Source organism: Leuresthes tenuis, unplaced genomic scaffold (genome assembly GCF_036924035.1).
Source record: "Leuresthes tenuis unplaced genomic scaffold, fLeuTen1.0.hap1 SCAF_3, whole genome shotgun sequence".
NCBI classification, from domain to species: domain Eukaryota; kingdom Metazoa; phylum Chordata; class Actinopteri; order Atheriniformes; family Atherinopsidae; genus Leuresthes; species Leuresthes tenuis.
Window position 1 is genome coordinate 24560748 of NW_027325357.1, and position 20964 is coordinate 24581711.

Sequence of the window (20964 nt, forward strand, 5' to 3'; positions counted from 1 at the left end):
GTATTATCAAATGAATGGACTTTGAGCATTGCTTTCACTGTCAACGCATATTTCCAGCAGTTTCTCCCGCCCTCTCCTACAAAAAAAACGACTTAACATCTCTGTGCAGCACAAGTACCGCTGTGCAATGACACACAATTTATATTCGCACGCAATGATGAAGCGTTATGCAGATTTAATGGGGAACAAAGTACGGACTCAGTGACCCTTTACAGCGTGTTGGTGAGCGGTATCTTTAAAAAAAATTATTACACCAAAGGGAAATAAATGGGGGTTATCAGCAACACATTACATCGCCTGCTTCCTCACAGCATACGTTGCTTTTTGTGACAAAGTAAACCCCACTCATAGAAACTGGGTCGAGCAAATGAGCAATTAATTCCAGCTGAACCACAAACATTAACTAAGTGATGATACCGTTGGGGATAAACCCCTTTTTATGACCCGAACGGATCGTCCCCTCTGTTTATATGAATGAACGCAAGCGTGAAATGGTCGGCATTTCTCTTTTCTTTTGTGTGTGTGCTATAAATTTTAGTCTCGACTCCGGTTGTGTGATGTTTTATTGTGTGAGTGAAGATGGAAGTCGGTGTGATGATGAAGCCAGGCTCAGAGGCATATAGGCGGCAGAACATGCGCAGTGGCCACTTGTGCCATATTGGAATGAGGTCGTGAACGAGAAGTGCATCAAGCTAACGAGACGTTGCTCGAGCGACACCGGAAGCAGGGTGACTTTACTCCCAACACAAAAAGTCCCGCTCGTTGGTAGGGCAACGGTTGTGACCACGCGGACATCTTATTTTGAAGCGTTCAACCGGGGCTCCGACTTTTTATTCACGTTGAGTTAACATTGCTACGAGCAAGCAGGCGGAGAGGAACGGCATCTAAAAACCGACTTGGAAAAACTACTTAGCGGTAAGGAGCGAATTTTGCGACTAAATATTCACATACTCTGTGTTGTTTGTCACAAATTCCTAGCGGTGTTTTGCATAGAGGTGGCGCATTCGTCTTTTTTCCCGTCTCTCAAAAAGATGAGTCGGGTTCGGTCGAGTGTAAGCGCCCTTATTGCTCGCCAGGCTGCTCCTATTGCTCAAGCCGTGACGTTCAGTAACTTGACTCGGACACAGGCGATCTTGCCATGTGTCCAAAGAGTCCGCCGCGGCCGTTACACGCCAAGGGTGGTGTTTTTATTCATTAGACAGCAATTTGAGTCGGTGTGTGTCATGTTGTGCTCAGTGTGAAAGTTGGACCGTCAGCGCTGTAGTGTCTCTGCAAAGCCATTCATGGCCCATCTCTGCCTCTAAACGCTGCGGTTAGTCCGAGCAAGCAACGCAATCTTGAGCTGGATACAGTTCACAGATGGCACGGAAACGTACAGTTGTTTGGCCTCGAATAACTCAGAATATTTGGAATCTCGAAGTCTTACATAATGAAGGTTGCACGACCTCATCCGATTTGTGTGTCTGTGGATATAAACTAATTCGCGTTTCTGTGGATCTGCTTTTAAACGCTAATCAACGGCATGATGCGCTACGCGATTTGATAGTGTTGTTAAATCCCATGTTGACTCAACGCAACCTAACGTTCATCTGGCCCTTAACTTCCCTATTGTGCAACTTGAGTGATCCGTTGGCAGCAGCGCGCTGCTCCGCTTGACGTGCCGCTACGCAACTGCAAGGAGCAGCTTTCTGCTGCAAGTGCACGAAGCAGTTGGGTGAAATGTCTCTTATTAATCAGTGCTTTGTGTTTGTGGGGGGTGATATGTGCATTTTCTATTTCAGTTCCCCTGTTTGGTCTGGAGTTGTTGCCGGTCACCATCCCCACGAGCAGGGCAATTTTAAGTAAATTGGTAACCCTTTTTGTCGCCAACCATATATTCCATGACAGTGCTGTTGGGGAACATGGTTTTTTTTTTTTTTTTTCATTTTTTAAATTACCTTTGGAGGTGTGGGATATAGGCTGTCTCAGAAGCCGACGGGGGACCACCTTTAGGCTGCTCATTATATCACGTTAACAGCTTTTATGTGTCTTTGAAACAGTGCCACTATTTAGCCAAAAGGCACCATCCTCATCCGAAAGAGAGTGCAAAGCTCAAATCTGCAAAAAAAAAGTATATATATACTTTTTTATATATATATATACTAAAATAGGCAACGATAGTCTGCCTCTTTTCAGAAATAATTATCTTAATAAAAAGTAAACTCAACAGATTTGATTCGCCAGTTTAATTTGAACTACCTCAAAACTAAAAAAAAAAAAAATCTGTCAGGGTGATGGTGATTGATTGACTATTTAAGGAAAAGAAACATTAGGATGGTTTGATAGCACCTCAGGTCCAAATTCACATCACACTTCATGGTGTTTGAGGCATACAAATAACAGGGAGACGCAAATAGGTTTCGCATGTGTTGGATGTGTGTACGAAGAAGCATCCGCACTGAAATGACTGTATTTAACTTTTCTGTGATATATATTATGAAATGACTTTAAAAAAGAACACTGACCAGGAAATGCCAGAATGTCTTAAATGTGGGGGTGGGGGGGTGGGGGTTGTAGGCTAGTGCATCTGCCCAGAATTTCTACCTAATTGAATCAGTCTGAGCTGAAAATTTTGCTTTTACTTTTGACTCTTTCATAGCAAACTACTTGCTTGAAAGCAACAAAGCTGACTACTCCCGGACATGGAGGGAGAGCGAGATATATTTGCACACTGGTTGACTCATTGTAACACAATGGTTTTCACATAATCACTTCTCTATTAGTTCGGGCTCAAGCTTTCTTTGGAGGGTGGCATCTGGCTTTGTCCTCGTTTTAAAAGCCAGACGGTGATGATTTGAGCGATCAAATAAATTGGTGGTTTCATGTTGTGATCTGTTATCATCCAAAATACTTAGCTGAAAGTTAACTTTCTTTCTTAAATCTTTTGCCCTGTGCAGGCAGAACCCGCACGTTCATCCCAAGCAGCTATATTCTGTTTATAAGTGAAGTAGGTGAAAATGAATTCTGTGTATCCAAGAAAGTATTGGATAAATCTTAAATGATAAATTGTCGGATTGGGCAGTATATGGGCTTTTGTCAAACAAGACATAAAATTATATAGCACCGTTTATATCCACATACTCTGATGATGAGTTAGATCATCAGTTTCAGTTGGCTTGAGCTGGAAGAGGGTAGACAACAAGACATTTAATCACAAAGAGGATTATGTGTGAAAAAAGAGATAGAAATAAAACAGAAATTGGTGGAAAGCAAAGACAGTAGCTGCATTGGACAGTTTTAGCCATCCTTAAGACTTGCATCCGCTGCACCGTAAAGCATATCTTTGTTCAACATGATTCCTGTGGTTTCCACAGCATGGCAAAGCTAAAGGACCAACAGCTTCGTCACAAACTCCCACCTCAGGTTGTTCCATATAAGTTGTAGGACAGCCACCGAGTTGCAGCAAAATGCTTTGTGAAGCATCGTTGTAAAGCGGATGCATAACACTACTGAAGCCCTGAAGCACCTCCAGTGTTTACATCTCTCCTCTTTTACTCGGCTCCACCCTCTCTCCCCCTCTGTGCCTGCCAGCAAACCCACTGAGCTGCAGACTCACTCACAACTTATTCCTCATTGTTGCTCCATCAGGCCTACATGTTTTTTTTCATTTTTTGTCTTCCCAAAAAGGCACCCGGCAACAAATCAAGTGACTTTCTGCACTAACTGTAGCTACTTTCTATTGAAAAAAAAAGTCCCAACAGAAGCACTGGGAGCACAAAGGGTGGCTTTTCCCTCGACACCTCTCTCTGTCTGCCCCGCTCAGTGAGTGGCGGCAGCACATTCAGCTGACTGCATGGCATCGAGCTGCGCATGACTTCGCTGTGTGGCTGAGTGATTATTTAAAATTTAGATATCCCAGGAAATCAAAGCACAGCTATTGTCTGTGATGAACTTTCCACAGCATGTGTGGATTCTGCTGGTTAGCTTGAAGTCTTTATGAGCTGCAGTGGAGTCACTATTTAAACTGATGATTGTTGACTGATAACAAAATCAGAAAGGCGTGTAAATGTAAATTCAGCTGTATTAGAATACGTTATATGGGTAGGAGCGAGGCAAACGTATGCTACAGGCTCACAGAATGATATACTATTAGAATTACTATCACACCCCATATCTGTAAAAAAAAAATACAGTGGTATTACCAATTGATCTCAAGGTACAGGAATATAAATTTTGGACCATATCACCCTGTCTTGATATTACGTGCATCCCCGCTGACAAGAGAACATGCTAATTTGCTATCTATTTTCTGCTACATTACTGCTTACATTGTAAAGTCATCCACTGGTGAACTACACATGCCATTAAGTAGTGTTTGGGGAAATGTTCAACAGCTTTGAGTGTGTGTGTGTGCGTGTGTGTGTGCTGTCTGATTGTGCCGTGAGAAAGGCTTTTTTAGAGAAGCTCGATGGCATGTTAAGTGCTGATGAGAATATGATTCCGTAAGTGCTCGTAGAGAGGATGTAGCACGGTTCTCAGTTGTTTCTGAGTGCTTGTTTGTTGTGTGTATACTTTGGCGTTGGTGTGTGCACAGTTGGCCTTTTCTCTCTGAGGTTAAGTCGGCCTCGATCGGTGCAGCATTCAGGCTGACTGCTACCGCTAACTGTGGTCTACACAGATCATTTACTGTATGAAACAGGGGAAGTTGCTTTTCTTCCTGTGTTCCAGGGCCGAGCTGTTTTTCACAAAGTGATGTTCTACGGAAACCTACAAGCTACGCAGTCTAATAAGTGAAAGCAAATTTTTATGAGCTTTATTTGTTCAGACAGAAGTCAGAAGTGCTGTGGTTGGTGTGGCACTTACAAGTGACAGTCAAACACGGACGTTTTTTTATACCTGAGCATGTCTGAGTCTGTTGTATGTCTCTTAAGTTGCATCAAACACATTTACACAACAGAGAAAGGCAACAAAAGCCATTTAGAAGAAGGTCCCCCAAGTTTGTAGGTTTATAAAAGTGCAATTAATGTAACAACCCTCCATGAATTCATAAATTATTGAAAATGTAAACTCAGAATCAGCAGATAGAAGATAGCTTTTGAACCTAAGCTTTGTGTTTCTACTCTTTTCTCCATGGCTCTTTTTTTTCCCCCCTTGTGTCAGAACGGTGACCCCCCCCCCTCCCCTTTCCACAGGACAATGAGGCCCTCTGGTTTCTGTTTCTCAGTGCTGGAGGGAGGGGGAGAAAGACAGAGAAAGTCTGGTGCAGGGTCGTGGGTGAAAGGCGGCGGTGATCCCGGTGGAGCACGGAGGTCGCGGTGGCAGTCCGGTGGTCAGGAGGGGGGTGGTCTCTGATGGCGGCACTTGTTTTAATAGAGACGTCAGATGTGACAAAGACGAGCCTGACAGGGCGGCTGAATGGAGCTGCACCGACAGATCCTCAGCATCCCATACAGCGCGCTCTTTACCGCTGTCACGCCCAGCGCTCCGTCTTTCGCATTCATGCCACCTCTCTTGTTGCATTAACTTATTTCATCTGCTTTTCACAATGCCGTGGGTCAGTTCCATATGTCAAAGCTTGATGTGTGTGTCCACATTCATGTCGGGGCTCCGTCTGAATCTTCACATTGATGCAAGGAAAGGCATACGATTAGGGATTTAAAAAGATGAGCTCAAATGAGTCTCACAAGAAGAAGTGAGATTAGCATAGTTCCATATATTTTCCAGGCATCACATACCATCTGGAGTGCTACTTCGGTGCAAAGTCCAAGACCAGATAGAGGCTTTTTGAATATTAATGTTGTAACTTTATTAAAGATTTCGCAGCACTGTTATTAACACCCAGCTGTCCTTAATTCAGGACCTTCTGGTGGATTCAAACAGTTGCACAATCGTTTTGGCTTTGAAGCAGAGTTTTAAAATGAATGCTGTTGAATTTTTTACTTTTGTATGAATTTCCATCTGATTTGGCTGCTGGTTGCTCTGTCTTATCGTTAATGTCTTGATTTTGATGATGTCAGCAACCATAAAGTATGTAGTCGTTATAGTAGCCAGCTAGAGGAAGTCTTGATCACCATTTGCAGAGCTTTGCTTGACTCTTTGCAGATGCAGTCTGGCCTGTGTGGCGGTATGCTGCTGCAGTATCACCTGACACATCTTGTAACTGTTGAAAATCATGTTGATCTACTGGCAGTCATTTAATTAAGCACAAGCACTGCGAAATTGGACTAAAGAGAACAGTGAGGAGGGTGGCTAAGTTCAGAATATTCAGTTGCATCTTTCTTCTGTGTCATCAGATTTGTGGACCAGTGCTCATTCACTTCCTTTTGCTGGATAATAATCCTCTTCCTCTCTTTCCTCTCTTTCCTCTCAGAGCTCCTAGTCTTGGCCTTGAGGGGGCACCAGCATGAGCCAGGAGACACTGGAGTCTGGTAAGAACTGCTCTGTGAGCAGCTGTGTGAAGTGAGTGAGTGAGATTAAATGTTGGAAAGAGAGTTGGGAAAAGAAAAATGTTTCTATGCGTTTCAGATGGAGATTGTGCCCAGGATGTGGCTGACTTTAGCTGGGATGACTATCTGGAGGAGACTGGAGCTGTGTCTGTGCCCCATCACGCCTTCAAACATGTAAGTGACAACCTTGACAGCTAAGGGCCGGCATCCACATAGCGCTTCTGTCAGGCAGAAAAAGCACTGGCAGGGCGCTTGGAAGCGCTTGCTGCTGCCTTTTCACCAAGAAATTGCTCTGACGCAGCGGCGTTTGATAGCTTTAGTGCAGGGAGGAGGTTGTTGCGTGATACAATTCGCTGGAGACATCAATATAATAAAAAATGCCAATCTTGTGAAAGCGCGACTCTAAGAGGCCTGGTGTGGTCCTATTTAAGGTTTATTAGGGAACTGTTTAAGTTGGTAAACGGTGTCGGAGCACGACAGTCAGGGTGATGATTAGCCCCGCAGAGTGTCTCTTTGCCCCACTGTCACCTGTGCAGGTGATTTCTGTTTATTGCCGTCAACATTTAGTTCCCCAACAATCAGCTTCCTCAAATGGGCTATTTTTTGTTTGCAAAATTTCTGTCCGGCATATCATACCCCACAGCCGGCAATATTAAGGTGATAGTTTCTGCCCGTATTATTGGTTGCCTGGAGGGAAAAAAAGCAAAATTGACTACAACAACGCCTTGGGGGGCTCTATGTGGACATGGGCACTTACACACGTCTCTGAATAAGCTTAGATTGACAAAGTTTCCGGTCCGACAAAGTTTAAAGAGACTGATAATGAGTTTGAAACTACGCATAAAAATGAAAATATTACTCTAATATATAAAAATCAGGAAGAATTTGTTTGGATGAAGACATAGCAGCAGGAACAACTCGAACACCTCTCTACTGAGTTTTAAGACTATGAGCAGACAGAGACTGCAGTGAAGGAGGAGGATTACAGAGCTTGTTAACAACAGATCGTGTAATCCTGGACATGTCACTGGGATAGAGCCTCTCTGCACCCAGTTCCAGCCCGTGTCGTCTGCTTAGAGAGTTCACCTGTGTTACCTGCCAGTGCTGCACATGGACTCATCAGCTAAGAAAACCCCCAACCACTGATGGTGCCCTGAAGATATCTACCACCCCTTCTTCTCTGCTGCACTTCAACTTTTTCCATTTTTGTCAGCTGATTCATTGTTGATTTTGTTTACAACAGTAGGATATCTTTAAATTGTTATAATAACTAATGCTGCAGCCATATAATTTCCTTCCTGGTAATAATAAAGTAACATTGAACTGAATTGAATTGAATGCATCAGCTCATGCAGACACTAAAAAGCCTCTAAATCATCATCCACACAAAGTTACTGTAACGCTATAAGCTTTAACAAAGCATTTAGAGAACAGTTTCATTGATGGGTTTCAAATCCAGGTGACTGAAAGTCTGGAGTTTTCTTTTGATTCGTCTGTTTGTTTATTGCTTCTATCTCAGGTGGACCAGGGTCTGCAGACAGGACTGACCCCGGGCATGAAGCTGGAGGTGTGCGTGCGCTCAGAAAGTGACAACACTTACTGGGTGGCCAACATCATCACCACATGTGGCCAGCTGCTGCTGCTTCGTTATGAGGGATACCAGGATGATCGGCGTGCAGACTTCTGGTGTGACATCATGACAGCAGACCTCCACCCTTTGGGCTGGAGCCGGCAACATGGCAAAACCATGAGGCCTCCTGAGGGTAAGGGATTTTGGCTTCTTTTTCTTTTTTATTGGCGGAGGTGTAGTCAAAGCTGGTTAATCATAAAAAAAACATCAAACATTTGCAATGAATCAACCAAGAAATAGTCCAAATATGAACCTTTTTCTTATTTTTGAATGGATTTTTATCAGTTGATTTTTGTAAATGTTTGCATAGAGAATGTGAAAATGCACCACGCCATGTTGCATGCTGGGACAGGAGCTTATGAGGAATGCTAGATCGTTATCTCTATTTAAGACCATTGTTGCTTGCTTACATTTAGTTTTGTTTGGCTAAAAATGTTCAAATCTAGAAGAGAAGTGAGGAGATGGACCTTAGCAGTAGAAATTGAATGGAAGATCTGCTCATTAACAAAAAACCCCCGTTTTGTGTTCCATCCATCAATCCATCCACTATATATTCGCTTAATCGAATTCAGGGTCGCAAGGGGGGCTGGAGGCTCTCCCAGCTGTCACTGAGCATGATGAGGGCTACACCCTGAACAGGTCACCAGTCCATCACAGAGACAAACAACCATGCAAGGGTCCAAAATAAAGAAATTATAATATTTCCAAAGACTTTCAGCAATGTTTAGATTTTATGGGATGTACTTGATTTTATAAGTCATACTGAAAAATAAAAGATATTTTTTTCCTTGCAGTCAACAGATATTTATAAGATTTGGTTGTGAGGATCAGAAATGGACTGAGATTTGATTTAACAGGCTGACCCTGCAGTTTGAGTGTAGTAACACAATGCTGACTTCACGATGCTGAATTCAATGTTGAACGAATGAGTTCGATTCCAAACTAACTTCACATTTTCTATACATCATGTACATGCATTTTTTTTTATCTTGCTCATGTTGGGAATGCAAATGTCATTTATTGACAGACCGTAGAAAAACATGGACACGTCCATCTGCTGTTATACATAAAGTATATGAAGTGTCTTAAATTGCAACTCCAATGATGGCCACTGGGTGCTGACTTCAGTAGACTTCTATAACAAAAAAATACATCAGCTTTCTGCATGAAATACTACATTCAGTTCATCTTAATCTTATTTACAGTATTTGAGCAGCACTCGACGTAACAGTTGTGAAAACTGTTGTGTATTTCTGTTCAGTTTGACCTGTCGGTGAAACACTTCGGTGTCCTTCTGAGCTTCAAGTTTCATGAAAGACCGTTTTGTCTGGACATGGAAAGGCCATGTACAAATTTTTGTATGTAGTTTTTGAATAAATAGTGACCCGATTAGCACCTCGCTGCCTGCATATGCTAACCTGTTTAAGATTCACAAAAGAGATACTGAAGGACTTGATTATTACTAAATTCCCATTTGAGTTCCTGTTTTTCCAATTGATAGCTGATGCTTTGGTTCAAGTCAGCTCTACTGAACATTTCTCAATAAACTGAACGCTGTGTGTGACTCATCCACTTCAGGTGTGCGTGAGAAGCATCAAGACTGGGAAGCTCTGCTGGAAAAGGCCTTGGCGGAGGATTGCAGCGTGCCTGCTAGCCTGCTGGAACTGGTAAGGCAGGGGAGCGAAGCAACTGTCCGTCTTAGAGCTGAGAAGATACTCTCATCCAGGGCGTTAGGATGAATCTTTGAAATCTCTGTTATTGCCTAGAACAATCACCTCTGTCAGTACGGATTTGATTAAAAGCACAGAAAGCAGTGAATAAAAAAGTTAGACTACGTAGAATAATTTAGGTTGGGAGACAAATTCAGCAAATGACAGAAGAAAAACTCGACAGTTTATACCCTAAGGCAGTCCTCATTTACACACATATAAAGGAGAAGTTATAGTATTTACTGTCTTAGTAGTGTTGATTTGAATCTGCAAACGACTGTTGTGTTTTTGAGGCTGAAATGGACTGAAATGGAAGAAAAAAGCATCACTCTTAAAATGTTAATTGAAATCAGTTTTAATCTACACTAAATAAGATTTTCTCTGTCATAAAGTCAGACATCTGCACCTAACATGAAGTTTGTAGCATACAAGGCTTTGGGCATTTGTTTACACCATCAAGGTTGTGCTGTCGAAAGCAAATTTTCTGTCGGAACAGCCTGTGAAATTCCATTAGTTAGCTTTCAGCCACCCTGCGTCAGTTCTGCCACTTAGTCGTGCAGTGCATTCTCTCCAGTACAAATTCCTCTTCTTGCCGAGGCGTGTGACCACGTGCATTTGTGTGTGTGTGTAGTCCGCTTCTCATATACAACCTCTCATGCCCCCCCAGCCCCAGCGTGGTAGAGACCCAGTGGAGCTTCTGTGTGCAGGCTGCTATGTGGAGCTCCAGGACAGAGTTGACCCAGGACTGGCCTGGCCCGCTGAGGTGGAAGAAAACGCTGGGGGAAGGTTGAAGCTGCGCCTGGTGGGCACCGAAAGCCGCCCAGACACACCCGCAACCCTTTGGCTCTTTTATCTCCACCCACGCCTTCACCCACCTGGCTGGGCCAAAGAGCACGGCTGCACTCTGCGGCCTCCTTCAGGTCAGTGGCACGGACTAGGGTCAAAGATTTGTATTTGGAGGGGAAAGAAGAAAAGAGGCGTTTACTCCCACGAGAGGCATGAGTAATAACTGAGATGTTCAAGCACGTAGTATAACTCTGTTATCCCCAGTCACACCGTGATTATTTTAATAAAAGACTGCAATAAGAACAAATGTGTTTGATCGCTAATTGTTATCAGACAAGGTACAAGAGACTAAAATTCAAAATATGACAGTGTCCCACAGGACCTTTGAAATAAATCTTCCACACAAGATTAAAGAAATCATTCTTTAAGGACCGCAATCTGTAGATTAAATCATGTTGATATGCAAAATATATGAAGCACCTCAGGCTGGAGCTCTGTTTTGACCTATCTGATGTATCTTCTACAGCAAAAATTAGTCTTTTTTTTAATATGTATCTGGAAGATGTGCGTACACAAGTTATTCACAAGATATCGTGCAAATGCTGTACATGCCGTTATTTTCTGTGTGTGCTAAAACAGGCATATCGATTTTTGCTTGTAAAATGTGGCATTATGCCCTCGATAGTCAAACTAGCATCAGTCGGGAAGTCAGGCCTTGCTCTTCAACAGCTGATTTGTTTGTGTTTGTTTCAGACCTGTTAGCACTGCGGACTGAAGAGGAGTGGGAAGAGGTGAGACAGAGGATCAGTGACCTTCCCCAGGATGAAGCTCTTACTGCTGAGTTTACAAAGGTACTGCCAACACTGCTCTCATTTGTTCTTTCTGACATGAGCGTCTCTTTCTAGCTATCTATATATCTATAAGGAAAGTGTTGATACGAGACTTCTTGAATTAAAAATGAAAAACGTCATTATAAAGGGATAACCCATCTGTGAAGTACTTATGAGTAGTCAGGGTCTTACCTGCAATACTCAGCAGTCATCAGTTTTCAGAACCAGGGAGGAATGAAACATCATTTTAAGAGAGCTTTGCGTTTGAAGCTGACTTGCAGTACATTTGTTTTTGTTGTGTTTAACAGGATCAGCCAAGCATTGCTGCTCATTGTTTCAAGGAAGGGATGAAACTAGAGGCTGTTGACCCCACTGCACCTATTTCCATCAGGCCTGCTTCTGTCACCAAGGTAACAGACTTTCCCTTTGAATGTGTTTCTCCAGCGCTGCAATGTGTCTCTCTCTCTTGTTGACAGTATATTTGTCTCAGTTATTCATATTTCACATTTACATCCACATGCGAGAAAATCAATACAACGAGAACAATTAGCAAATGGTTTCTTTCATGACGCAGCTCAGGAGAGCTCCTTTACTTTACGATCAGCCAGAAGAGCCTTCGGTGTGTCGTTTGACCATTTCCAGGTGTTAAATTGATCTCCTGTATACTTCAGGTGTTCAACGAGAAATACTTCCTGGTGACAATGGACGACCTTTGTGGTATAGAGGAGTCAGAGGGTGCTGGCCGATCCTTCCTGTGTCACAGAGACAGTCCAGGGATCTTTCCTGCGCAGTGGAGTCTTAAAAATGGGCTCCCCCTCAGCCCCCCACCAGGTTTGCTCTGTCACACTTATCTCTTTATAACAACTTGATATTGAAAGGTGGCTGATAAAGGTGATTACACCCTTTTCTCCCAATCTGCCGTCACAAGCCTGTCTTCTTTGTGTCTACTTTATTATGAACAGGATACCAGGGTCCAGACTTTGACTGGGCAGATTACCTGAAACAGTGTGAGGCTGAGGCCGCTCCGCAGCATTGCTTCCCAACTGTAAGTCAGCCTCCTTTTTGACATTATTTACATCCATCCATTCATTTTTCATAACCGCCTAATTCAATTGAGGGCGGACAGGCAGGGGGTTCAGTTTTTGACTGTGATGCAACGATGCTAACCACCACACCACCGTGCAGGCATCATTTCCATCATGTAAAATATTAACCCATCACACACAAACCTAGGAGATGCTGCTCACAGATGAGGAAACAATGATTGAATTAGATTTTGTTTGGATTTTAATGTTATCATAATTCAGCCTTTTAAAGGCATAAAGTGCGCTTGTCTGAATGAATTGACATTTTACTAACTTTACACCCTGTAAGAGCTCCTCTTTTGTTTCATGCTCAAAACATTCCACCAAAGAGTTCAAGTGGAACAAAATCTTTGTATGTTTTTGTATTTAGATGTGACCCAAGGCTGAGGGTAGAACAGGAAAACTGGACACTTGTTTAAAAAGAAAACTGCATTAAAGGAACAGCAATCCTTTGAAAATTGTAGCCGTTTTGAATTGTGCAGTAAGAGTCTCTAGCCCAGCTTGACACATGGATGGGTTTGGTACAGCGGGAATCACCAAGTGAACACTGCTGTGATCACCATTTTACTGCATAGTCTTACCACTGCAGGCATGTGAGCGCTAATACTGGAAGACTTGTTTGGCTCGGCTTACAGTTTTGGGTCTCTCTTACTTGAAAGAGCATATGGCTCACATTTTGCCGTCCAATACAAAAGTGTTTCCTCAGCAACTTGTTCGTCATGAATAACAAAACGTGGGAAATCGGAGTGCTTTCATGTGACTGACAGCAAAGTGGAATACCAGTGATAAAAACGTGTCTTTAGAGTGTAATGGGGCTTTAAACGGGTGACCCATGCTGACTTTTACCAGAGACTGATTATGTTGTGTTTGCAGAGAGATAAATTTTACACAACACACAACCAGCTTCCACTTTGAAACAGACCCTTCTGTTTACCTTTCAGGAGCAGTGCGAGCACAGCTTCAAAGAGGCGATGAAACTAGAGGCCGTCAACCCGCTATCACCCGAGAACATTCACGTGGCAACAGTCACCAGGGTCAAAGGGCAATACATTTGGCTCAGCCTGGAAGGTGAGTTGGGGTAATGAAGGTATGCGTTTAGCCAAAGAAAGTGGATGAACATTAACAAGTTTAACTTCTGTGCATTGCAAAATACAGCTTGTAGTGACATGTGGAGAAATTACCTGGTAGAAATTTTAATTTTCTTCCTCTTTTTTTCAAAATAAAATTCAGCTGACATGGACTCATACAACAGCATATTTGGATTATTCACAGAAAGGATTGTTGTTTTGAAAATAATCCTGCACCAGCTCCAAAGCTCGATATTGATTTTTGATAATATTGTGTTTTTGACTAAATACCCAAAAGCCAAAGTTACAGATTGGAAAAACTATCCTTACTTCTAAATTAAGAACAGCTGCAACCGTTTGCTCAGGAAGTAAAGTGGTCCTTCACCAGTCCCAGTGTGAGTGAAGCGATCCCCAGCTTCACTCCTTATTTCAAAGTTTTGTCTCCAGCATTGTCTCTGCTATCATCTTCACTTGCAAGTTGCTTTTAGCATCACAATTTATCTATAGGAGAGAAAAAAAAACAGTTTTGCCAGCACATGTCACCCATTAGTTGGTGGACTAGCTTTTTGAAGCCTCAAATAGCTGTCACTATTTTATTTCACTGACAGATGACCCAAGGGCACAGTGTTTACAGCCACAGCACCCACCTGTCACTCAGAGTAACAACACACTTGTCAATAGCTGTCCAAAATGGATTCCATAACATCAATATGAAAACATTTATCACTTCTCATTGAGCCCTTTTCCCACCTCTGGTAAAACTCATGTCAAAAATCGTGCTGATAAAAAGAAAAAAGAAACAAAACAAGCAAACTGAATGAATTAAAACAGACATTATTGCCTCCTGCGAAATGAGATTCTGAGTTTTGTCCTGACATCTTAGCTAGCAAGTTGTTCAATGCCGTACAGGAAGTATGAGAGGAGAAAGCAGCTGTGGAGATGAGCAGTTTTTGGACCACACAAAGAAAAAAGAAAAAATTGTTAATTTAAGCATGCGGTCCATGAACAGAATGACTTCTGGTGGCCATTCAAAGAGGTGCAGTATTTTTCTGCCCTGGAGCGCCTAAATATGTTGATCCACAGATGTAGATTAAGTTTAACCAAACTTGGTGTAACGGATTTTTGTGTGATGCAGCGAGTATTTCTGAATATTTTATGATAATCAATTTTTATGGCAAAGCTAATTGTTATAGCTCAAAATTAGTCAAAAAGTAATACAGCATTTTATCCAGGATTTTAATCCCACTTCCAGTCACTCCGACTAAGCCATCTGTGCCAGTGTAAGAATTGATTTTGCGACGGCCCTTCCACAGCTCAATTGGTTGTGAAGTGATGGCTGAATAGCTGTGTGTGTTTTTGTAGGTCTGAAGCAGCCAATGCCAGAGCTGATAGTTCATGTGGATTCCCTCGACATCTTTCCTGTCAGCTGGTGCGAGACAAATGGCTACCCGCTGGTCTACCCCATCAAGCCCTCAGGTATGCAACACGAGTCATCACAGAAGACACTTGTGATCTTCAGAATGCTTCAGCACTGAGACTGTTGCTAAAAACTTGATGGACAATATATAATCTTTAGTTTACCCTGATCTCAAAATAAGATGGAATATTGTAACTGGGCATAAATGAGTCTTTTCCTTGTTTTTCAGTTGAGAAAGAAAGGAAAATCGCTGTTGTGCAGCCAGAGAAACAGTGAGTATATGAAAAAGGGGTGATGTATTGATTAGTTTATTGCTTTGAATGAATTAGATTTAAAAGCCTTTCAACATCTGATTAGTTTTTATCACTTTACAGCAGGACTCCTCCGAAGTCCTCATCACCTGACGCTGTCAAACAGCAGCTGGCAAACCAGTCTGAGATGGGTGAGTAGATCTTAGGATCTTAAACTATGCATGTTCTGTTTGCAGGATATCTGTTCAGTCTGTGGTTTGCTGCATTGTGTATATTTTTTTTAAACACTTGCAGGGCAGGGAAATGGAAAATACTGTTGTCCCAAGATCTACTTCAACCACCGTTGCTTCTCAGGCCCTTACCTTAACAAGGGGCGCATCGCTGAGCTGCCTCAATTCATTGGCCCTGGAAACTGTGTCCTTGTGCTCAAAGAGGTGAGAATCCAGCTGTTAATTTGAAGATTAAAACATTATTTACACACAAGTGAAGGGTTGTGGCAATTATTTCAGCCAAATGATTGTAACGCATGACCATACACTTATGTCCCAACAACTATTGGAAAGTATTTCTATTCATTGTCCTTTTTAAAAGTTAAAGTTTTGTGAAAACCTTTACTTCGTGAAACCCTTGAAACTCGCCTAGCTTCACATTTGTACCATTAAGGCCTGCTTTAATTTTCATCTCAACATCATTTTTTGATCCCCTCATTGTGGTTAAAACTAGCTCGGGTGTGGATCCTGTGTCACATTGGGATCCACAAGTTATTTTCTGACTGCCTGCGTGAAAACTGCCTTAAGGTCCTGCAACATTCCAATCTAAATGCAGCCCCATCGCACCTACCCCCACTTGACAGAAGCATTTTAGTATTTAGACGTCATATTACTTCGGTTACCTTGCCAGCAGGTGCACACGGCAGACTGAAACAGTTTGAATTAGGTTTAGTCGGTCATCTGCTTTTATTTCACTAAGTAAGAAAACAGTTAACTGTTGAATGTTTTTATCACAAAAGAGCTTTTAGAGAAACGAAAAAAAAGCTTCTCCACATTTTTTTATTTTATTTTATTTTTTCAATTTACGGGGAAAACTTTCACGTATCCTCCTAACATTGTTGCAGCCAGTGGCAACCAGTCAATCTGAAAAAGCAACCACACCTTCCTGCCGTGCTTTCTTAATGAGCTGACGTTTGTTTATGTGATGTAGATTAGCTTGCGTTACATTTCAGACACCATGAGTGCTAAACATCAGCAGCTTGTCAGTGTGAGCATGTTGTCATGCCTAAGTTAGCATTTAATGCAGAGAACTTCTGGGCCATAGAGCACAGCTAGTCCTTGAATAAATGTTCAACTAGTTTTAATATCAACTTGGCAGAAAGGGAGAGGAAAAAAAAAAGGTCAGCTTATCAATGATGGAAAATACAGACATCAGTAGAGGCCTTCGATAGCTTACCTCAACACGTGTATACGTACAATTGAACAGCAATGAAGGATTTCCAATATCAAGATGCAACTCATGAATCTATTAAAGAATTAAACCTAATCCTCCGACCTGCTCATAACTTTTTAGTGTCTCATTTCTATTCATCCTGTATTCAGGTATTGACTCTGCTGATCAACTCTGCATACAAGCCCAGCCGTGTGCTGAGAGAGCTGCAGCTGGATCAGGAGAGCCGCTGGCAAGGCCATGGAGAGACACTCAAAGCCAAGTGAGGAGAAACACCCTTTAATTGAAAGCTGAAAATACTCCGCTCTTTAAAGAACCTTCTGGTATAGTACAAGTGTGCACAGCTGGCCTATTTGGGAACACATGCTGAATTAAATACCCACTTGAAGCACAAATAGATACCTGCTCACACTTTGGATTCTTCAGTCAAGCAGTTATTAAGTTGACATTTAAGAGAGAGCCTCTGGTCACAGCATCTTTGTATGACACATGGATATAAGCCACATTTTGCCTTTTGTTTATGAAGGACTGCAGCTTTTTTTTTTTTTCAACCAGGATTAAGAACTACCTGTTTAACATTGCTTTTCTTTAAATATCAGGTACAAGGGAAAGAGTTACCGGGCCACAGTGGAAATTGTCCGCACTGCAGACCGTGTGGCAGACTTCTGCAGGAAAACCTGCATTAAATTAGAGTGCTGCCCAAACCTGTTTGGACCCCGCATGGTTCTGGAGCGCTGTTCAGAGAACTGCTCTGTCCTCACCAAGACCAAATACAGTAGGTGGTTTTGTACAACTACAGATGGGTCTTAGAGAGTATTAATCATATCATCTGCCAACAGAAGTAGAAAGGGAACCAGAGGCAACTGAACAAACTGCCTTGCTCTTATAACAATAAACAGGCAGACATCCATCACTAAAAGAAAATGTTAGAGACACCTCATACTCTGTGATTGATCACCTGTCATAGATAAATACATAAATATAACATCTAAATCACTGTACACACTGTCTTTCAGCTTAGAGGATGGTCGTTTTGTCAGATGAGGCTGCTTTTGGAAAATAAAGATTTTGTCAGGGCAGAACCAAACCTTGAAATGCTTTCAAATGAGACATTTTAATGGCAATTTCTGACTTGTTTTACTGCCTGACAACAAAAATGAAAAAAATAAATAAGTGAATGAGAGCAGCTTAATTGGGAATTTGACTGAATTAAGATACAGAATATGTAAACTCAGAGTAGGAGACAGCAAACCAATGTGAAGGATTAAATCCAAAATGGGAACTATGAAGACATGTCTTCATAGTGCACACTTCAAGGGTTGCTGTGTTTATGGTACTAAACCAAATCCTGTGACCTGTAATTTCAATTTTAATGCTGCTGGTTGTACTTTCATTACATCCATTTTGATAGTAGTTTCCAGATAAAGTGGGTCAGGGGTACTTGTACATTTATTAGGAAATGTGTTTATTTTTGGTATTTTTAGATTATGTATATATAAAGAAATAATCATAAGATAACACAATGCTTACTATGTAACGCTGCCATCACACCTGATGATATTTGGTAAAGTCTGCACATGGTAAAATTCTCCTTCCTTTGTGGTGATCATATTTAAGGACCAAATCTACAAAGCTAAATCTCAAACTAATTTGCTTTAAACATATTAAAACTTGTTAACTAATTTCTCACTTTTGCAGAAACCTTCCATTTGTTTCATGTGTTTTGGCCATGAATGACCATGATTCAAAGATGTTCTGAGGAATCAAAATATTGCATGACGCAGGGCAAAAGAGCTTTAGAATAAAATTGAAAAAGTAGGCATGATTGGTGGAAAATTGCGTTCTTTCATCTTGTTCAGAGCAGTTTTTGCTGGAGGAAATCACATATTTGTTTATTGCAGCTGCACTACAGTACAAGAACACTACATGTATGAATAGCAACCATATGATAGCAACAGAGAAATAAGTGCTCCCTTTGTCAAATCACTCAGACACACTTTAAAAGCATATTCATTAATGTCTCTCTCTTGAAAAATTCAGTGATTCAAATTTTTAATAATATTCAATTGATTTCCATGAATTGTATGTCTGATATGTTACAGTCCTTAAGATGAACCACATTTCACTGTAACCGTGTTTTCACCAGCATATTACTATGGAAAGAAGAAGAGTAAACGTGTTGGCCGTCCACCTGGGGGCCACTCCAATCTGGAGGGTGGTGTGAAAAGAAGAGGACGGAGGAGGAAGAGGCGAAAGCAGCTCTTTGTACATAAGAAAAGACGCTCCTCAGCTTCAGTAGACAACACACCTGCTGGGTCTCCACAGGTACAAGACATGGATCCTTCCTCATGAGGCTTGAGGCATTAAGTGATTGTCGTTTCTGTGTAAATGGACTGTTGTCATTATATCTGGCCCATAGGGAAGTGGAGAAGAAGAAGACTTGGATGAAGATGATTCCCTGAGTGAGGACTCTGGCTCTGAGATACAGGACGATCTGCAGGACGATTCTGAGCAGTCTGTTGGGAAATCTCAGCCCGCCACACCGTCCCCCTCCCCACCAGCAACACCCAGGCCCTCACGCAGGCGCCGGAAACCCCGCTCGCCTTCGTTCTCGGACGATGAGAACCACCCCCCTTCACCCAAGGTAAAATTACAAAGATAAAACAACTTTAGCAGTATTTTTAGTAATTCTTTTCTTTGTATCTGTGAATATTTTTTTATTTATGCACTATATTAAATTATCCTGGGATGGTGAAATGTGGAGAAATCTCATTTAACAGTTGTTCTTTTTAAAAAAAGCTTTTCAGCTCACAGAGACTCAATCTATATTTAATTTCTGAAATATTTTGGTCCGATACCTTCTTGGCATCAGTCTTAAGTGAGCTTTAAGATCTGAATCTTGCGTACTGTATTTGTGTATCTGTAGACTTCAAAGGTTGAGCCTCCTCAGAAGCTTTGTTTGGACACCAGCCCACTGGAGTGGAGTGTTTCTGATGTAGTTCGCTTCATCAGGACCACAGACTGTGCACCTCTTGCGAGGATTTTCTTGGATCAAGTAAGGAATACTTAATTTACTGCACAGACAATATTCATTTGGATTATTTTCACTGTCCGATTTCAAGATTTTGTCAGAGTATTTTAGACTTTTAAGTCGATAATAATGCGGCATCTCTCTTTAACTTATGTGATTGTAGGAGATTGATGGACAGGCACTGCTACTGCTGAACCTCCCAACAGTGCAGGAGTGCATGGACCTGAAGCTGGGACCAGCCATAAAGCTGTGCCATCACATCGAGAGGGTCAAACTGGCATTTTATCAACAGTTTGCTACGTAGTTAATGGGGAAAGAACATGGGACACGGCCGCATCCTTTTCTGCGTATTAATCCTGTGAAAATGTGGAAGATGCATTATCCAATTTTGACTTTTCTAACACTGGACATCCTTTAGAATCCTGCATATATCACATCCGCTCAGACAAGCATGGACCTAGTCTAGGAGAAGCAACAACTTCTAAACCTTTGCAGGGTGGATGGGGAAAGGATATTTCATGTCCTCTATGGGAAATGGTGGAGTGAAATGCTGATGGGAGGAAATCAAGGCACTTTGATGGCACAAATACATTTTAATTCAGCTTAGTGTGAATCCTTTAATTAAAAACAGCATTTTAATGTAAAAACAAACTATAATCAAGAACTTACAATCAAGTTGAAAACAGTTGGTTTCTAGTCATATTTAAATGTAGGTCTCTTTAACTTAACCTTCTGTCTCAGTGTGCCCCAGTTTCCTCTTCTTCTTCCCTTGTTACAACTACTAGTCTGTCCATTGACGATTTCCAACATGCCTTGCCATCTTAGAATGGAAAGGCACTGTATCAAAGCTTTTTACTCATATTGTACCAAGAATATTTGGTATATTCAATTCAACATTTACCATTTGTCTGTAGAATTCAGAATGAGTTGAATTTGTGTCCTAATCTTGTGATTTGGGGATAATTTTGTTGAAATGGTGTTGATATTTTTTATGCATGTGTCAGGCCACTTAGTTGTAAACAGTTTTTCAGAAAATGTGACTGGAGAAACTCCCAGCTGTTCATAGAATAACACATCAGAAGCCTTTATCATGTGGTCTTTTGTTGCAAGGGACCTGCTTATATTTAAAAAAAACAAAAACTCTTAGTTGATCAGTTGAGTGAAGACTAGCAATAGTTTCCTCAGAAATCACGCACCATTATCGGTACTGATACTGAGGTAGTATTAAAGAATAATATAATGGTGATTTACTCTTCAAAAGAAAAGCTTTGACACATTGCAGGTACTTAATTG

General features: G+C 41.6%; 2 protein-coding genes across 3 annotated transcripts in view; one reads left to right on the forward strand and one right to left on the reverse strand.

Moving 5' to 3' along the window:
• rpn1 (ribophorin I) overlaps positions 1 to 20964 on the reverse strand; it is a 164489-nt gene that overhangs the window by 14529 nt on the left and 128996 nt on the right. The gene's annotated exons all lie outside the window — the stretch shown is intronic.
• sfmbt1 (Scm like with four mbt domains 1) lies at positions 664 to 20812 on the forward strand. 2 transcript variants are annotated; one of them, XM_072382708.1, is made up of 21 exons: positions 664 to 915; positions 6350 to 6407; positions 6505 to 6599; positions 7945 to 8188; positions 9634 to 9722; positions 10432 to 10684; positions 11304 to 11401; positions 11689 to 11790; positions 12052 to 12211; positions 12343 to 12425; positions 13407 to 13533; positions 14895 to 15008; positions 15179 to 15221; positions 15324 to 15391; positions 15495 to 15634; positions 16793 to 16902; positions 17240 to 17415; positions 18787 to 18965; positions 19060 to 19284; positions 19567 to 19695; positions 19835 to 20812. In XM_072382708.1, exons 2-21 carry the CDS (start codon positions 6383 to 6385, stop codon positions 19973 to 19975), a joined length of 2601 nt encoding a protein of 866 aa, XP_072238809.1. In that variant the 5' UTR covers positions 664 to 915; positions 6350 to 6382; the 3' UTR covers positions 19976 to 20812. The 2 variants fall into 2 exon arrangements, with proteins under 2 accessions (XP_072238809.1, XP_072238810.1); XM_072382709.1 differs by lacking the exon at positions 664 to 915 and adding an exon at positions 1526 to 1709.

Coding starts and splice junctions, on each gene's coding strand:
- sfmbt1 (XM_072382708.1), top strand. CDS start 6,383: ATGAGCCAGGAGACACTGGAGTCTG. Junction 15,222..15,323: donor GTTGTGCAGCCAGAGAAACA/GTGAGTATATGA, acceptor ATCACTTTACAG/CAGGACTCCTCCGAAGTCCT. Junction 19,696..19,834: donor CGAGGATTTTCTTGGATCAA/GTAAGGAATACT, acceptor ATGTGATTGTAG/GAGATTGATGGACAGGCACT.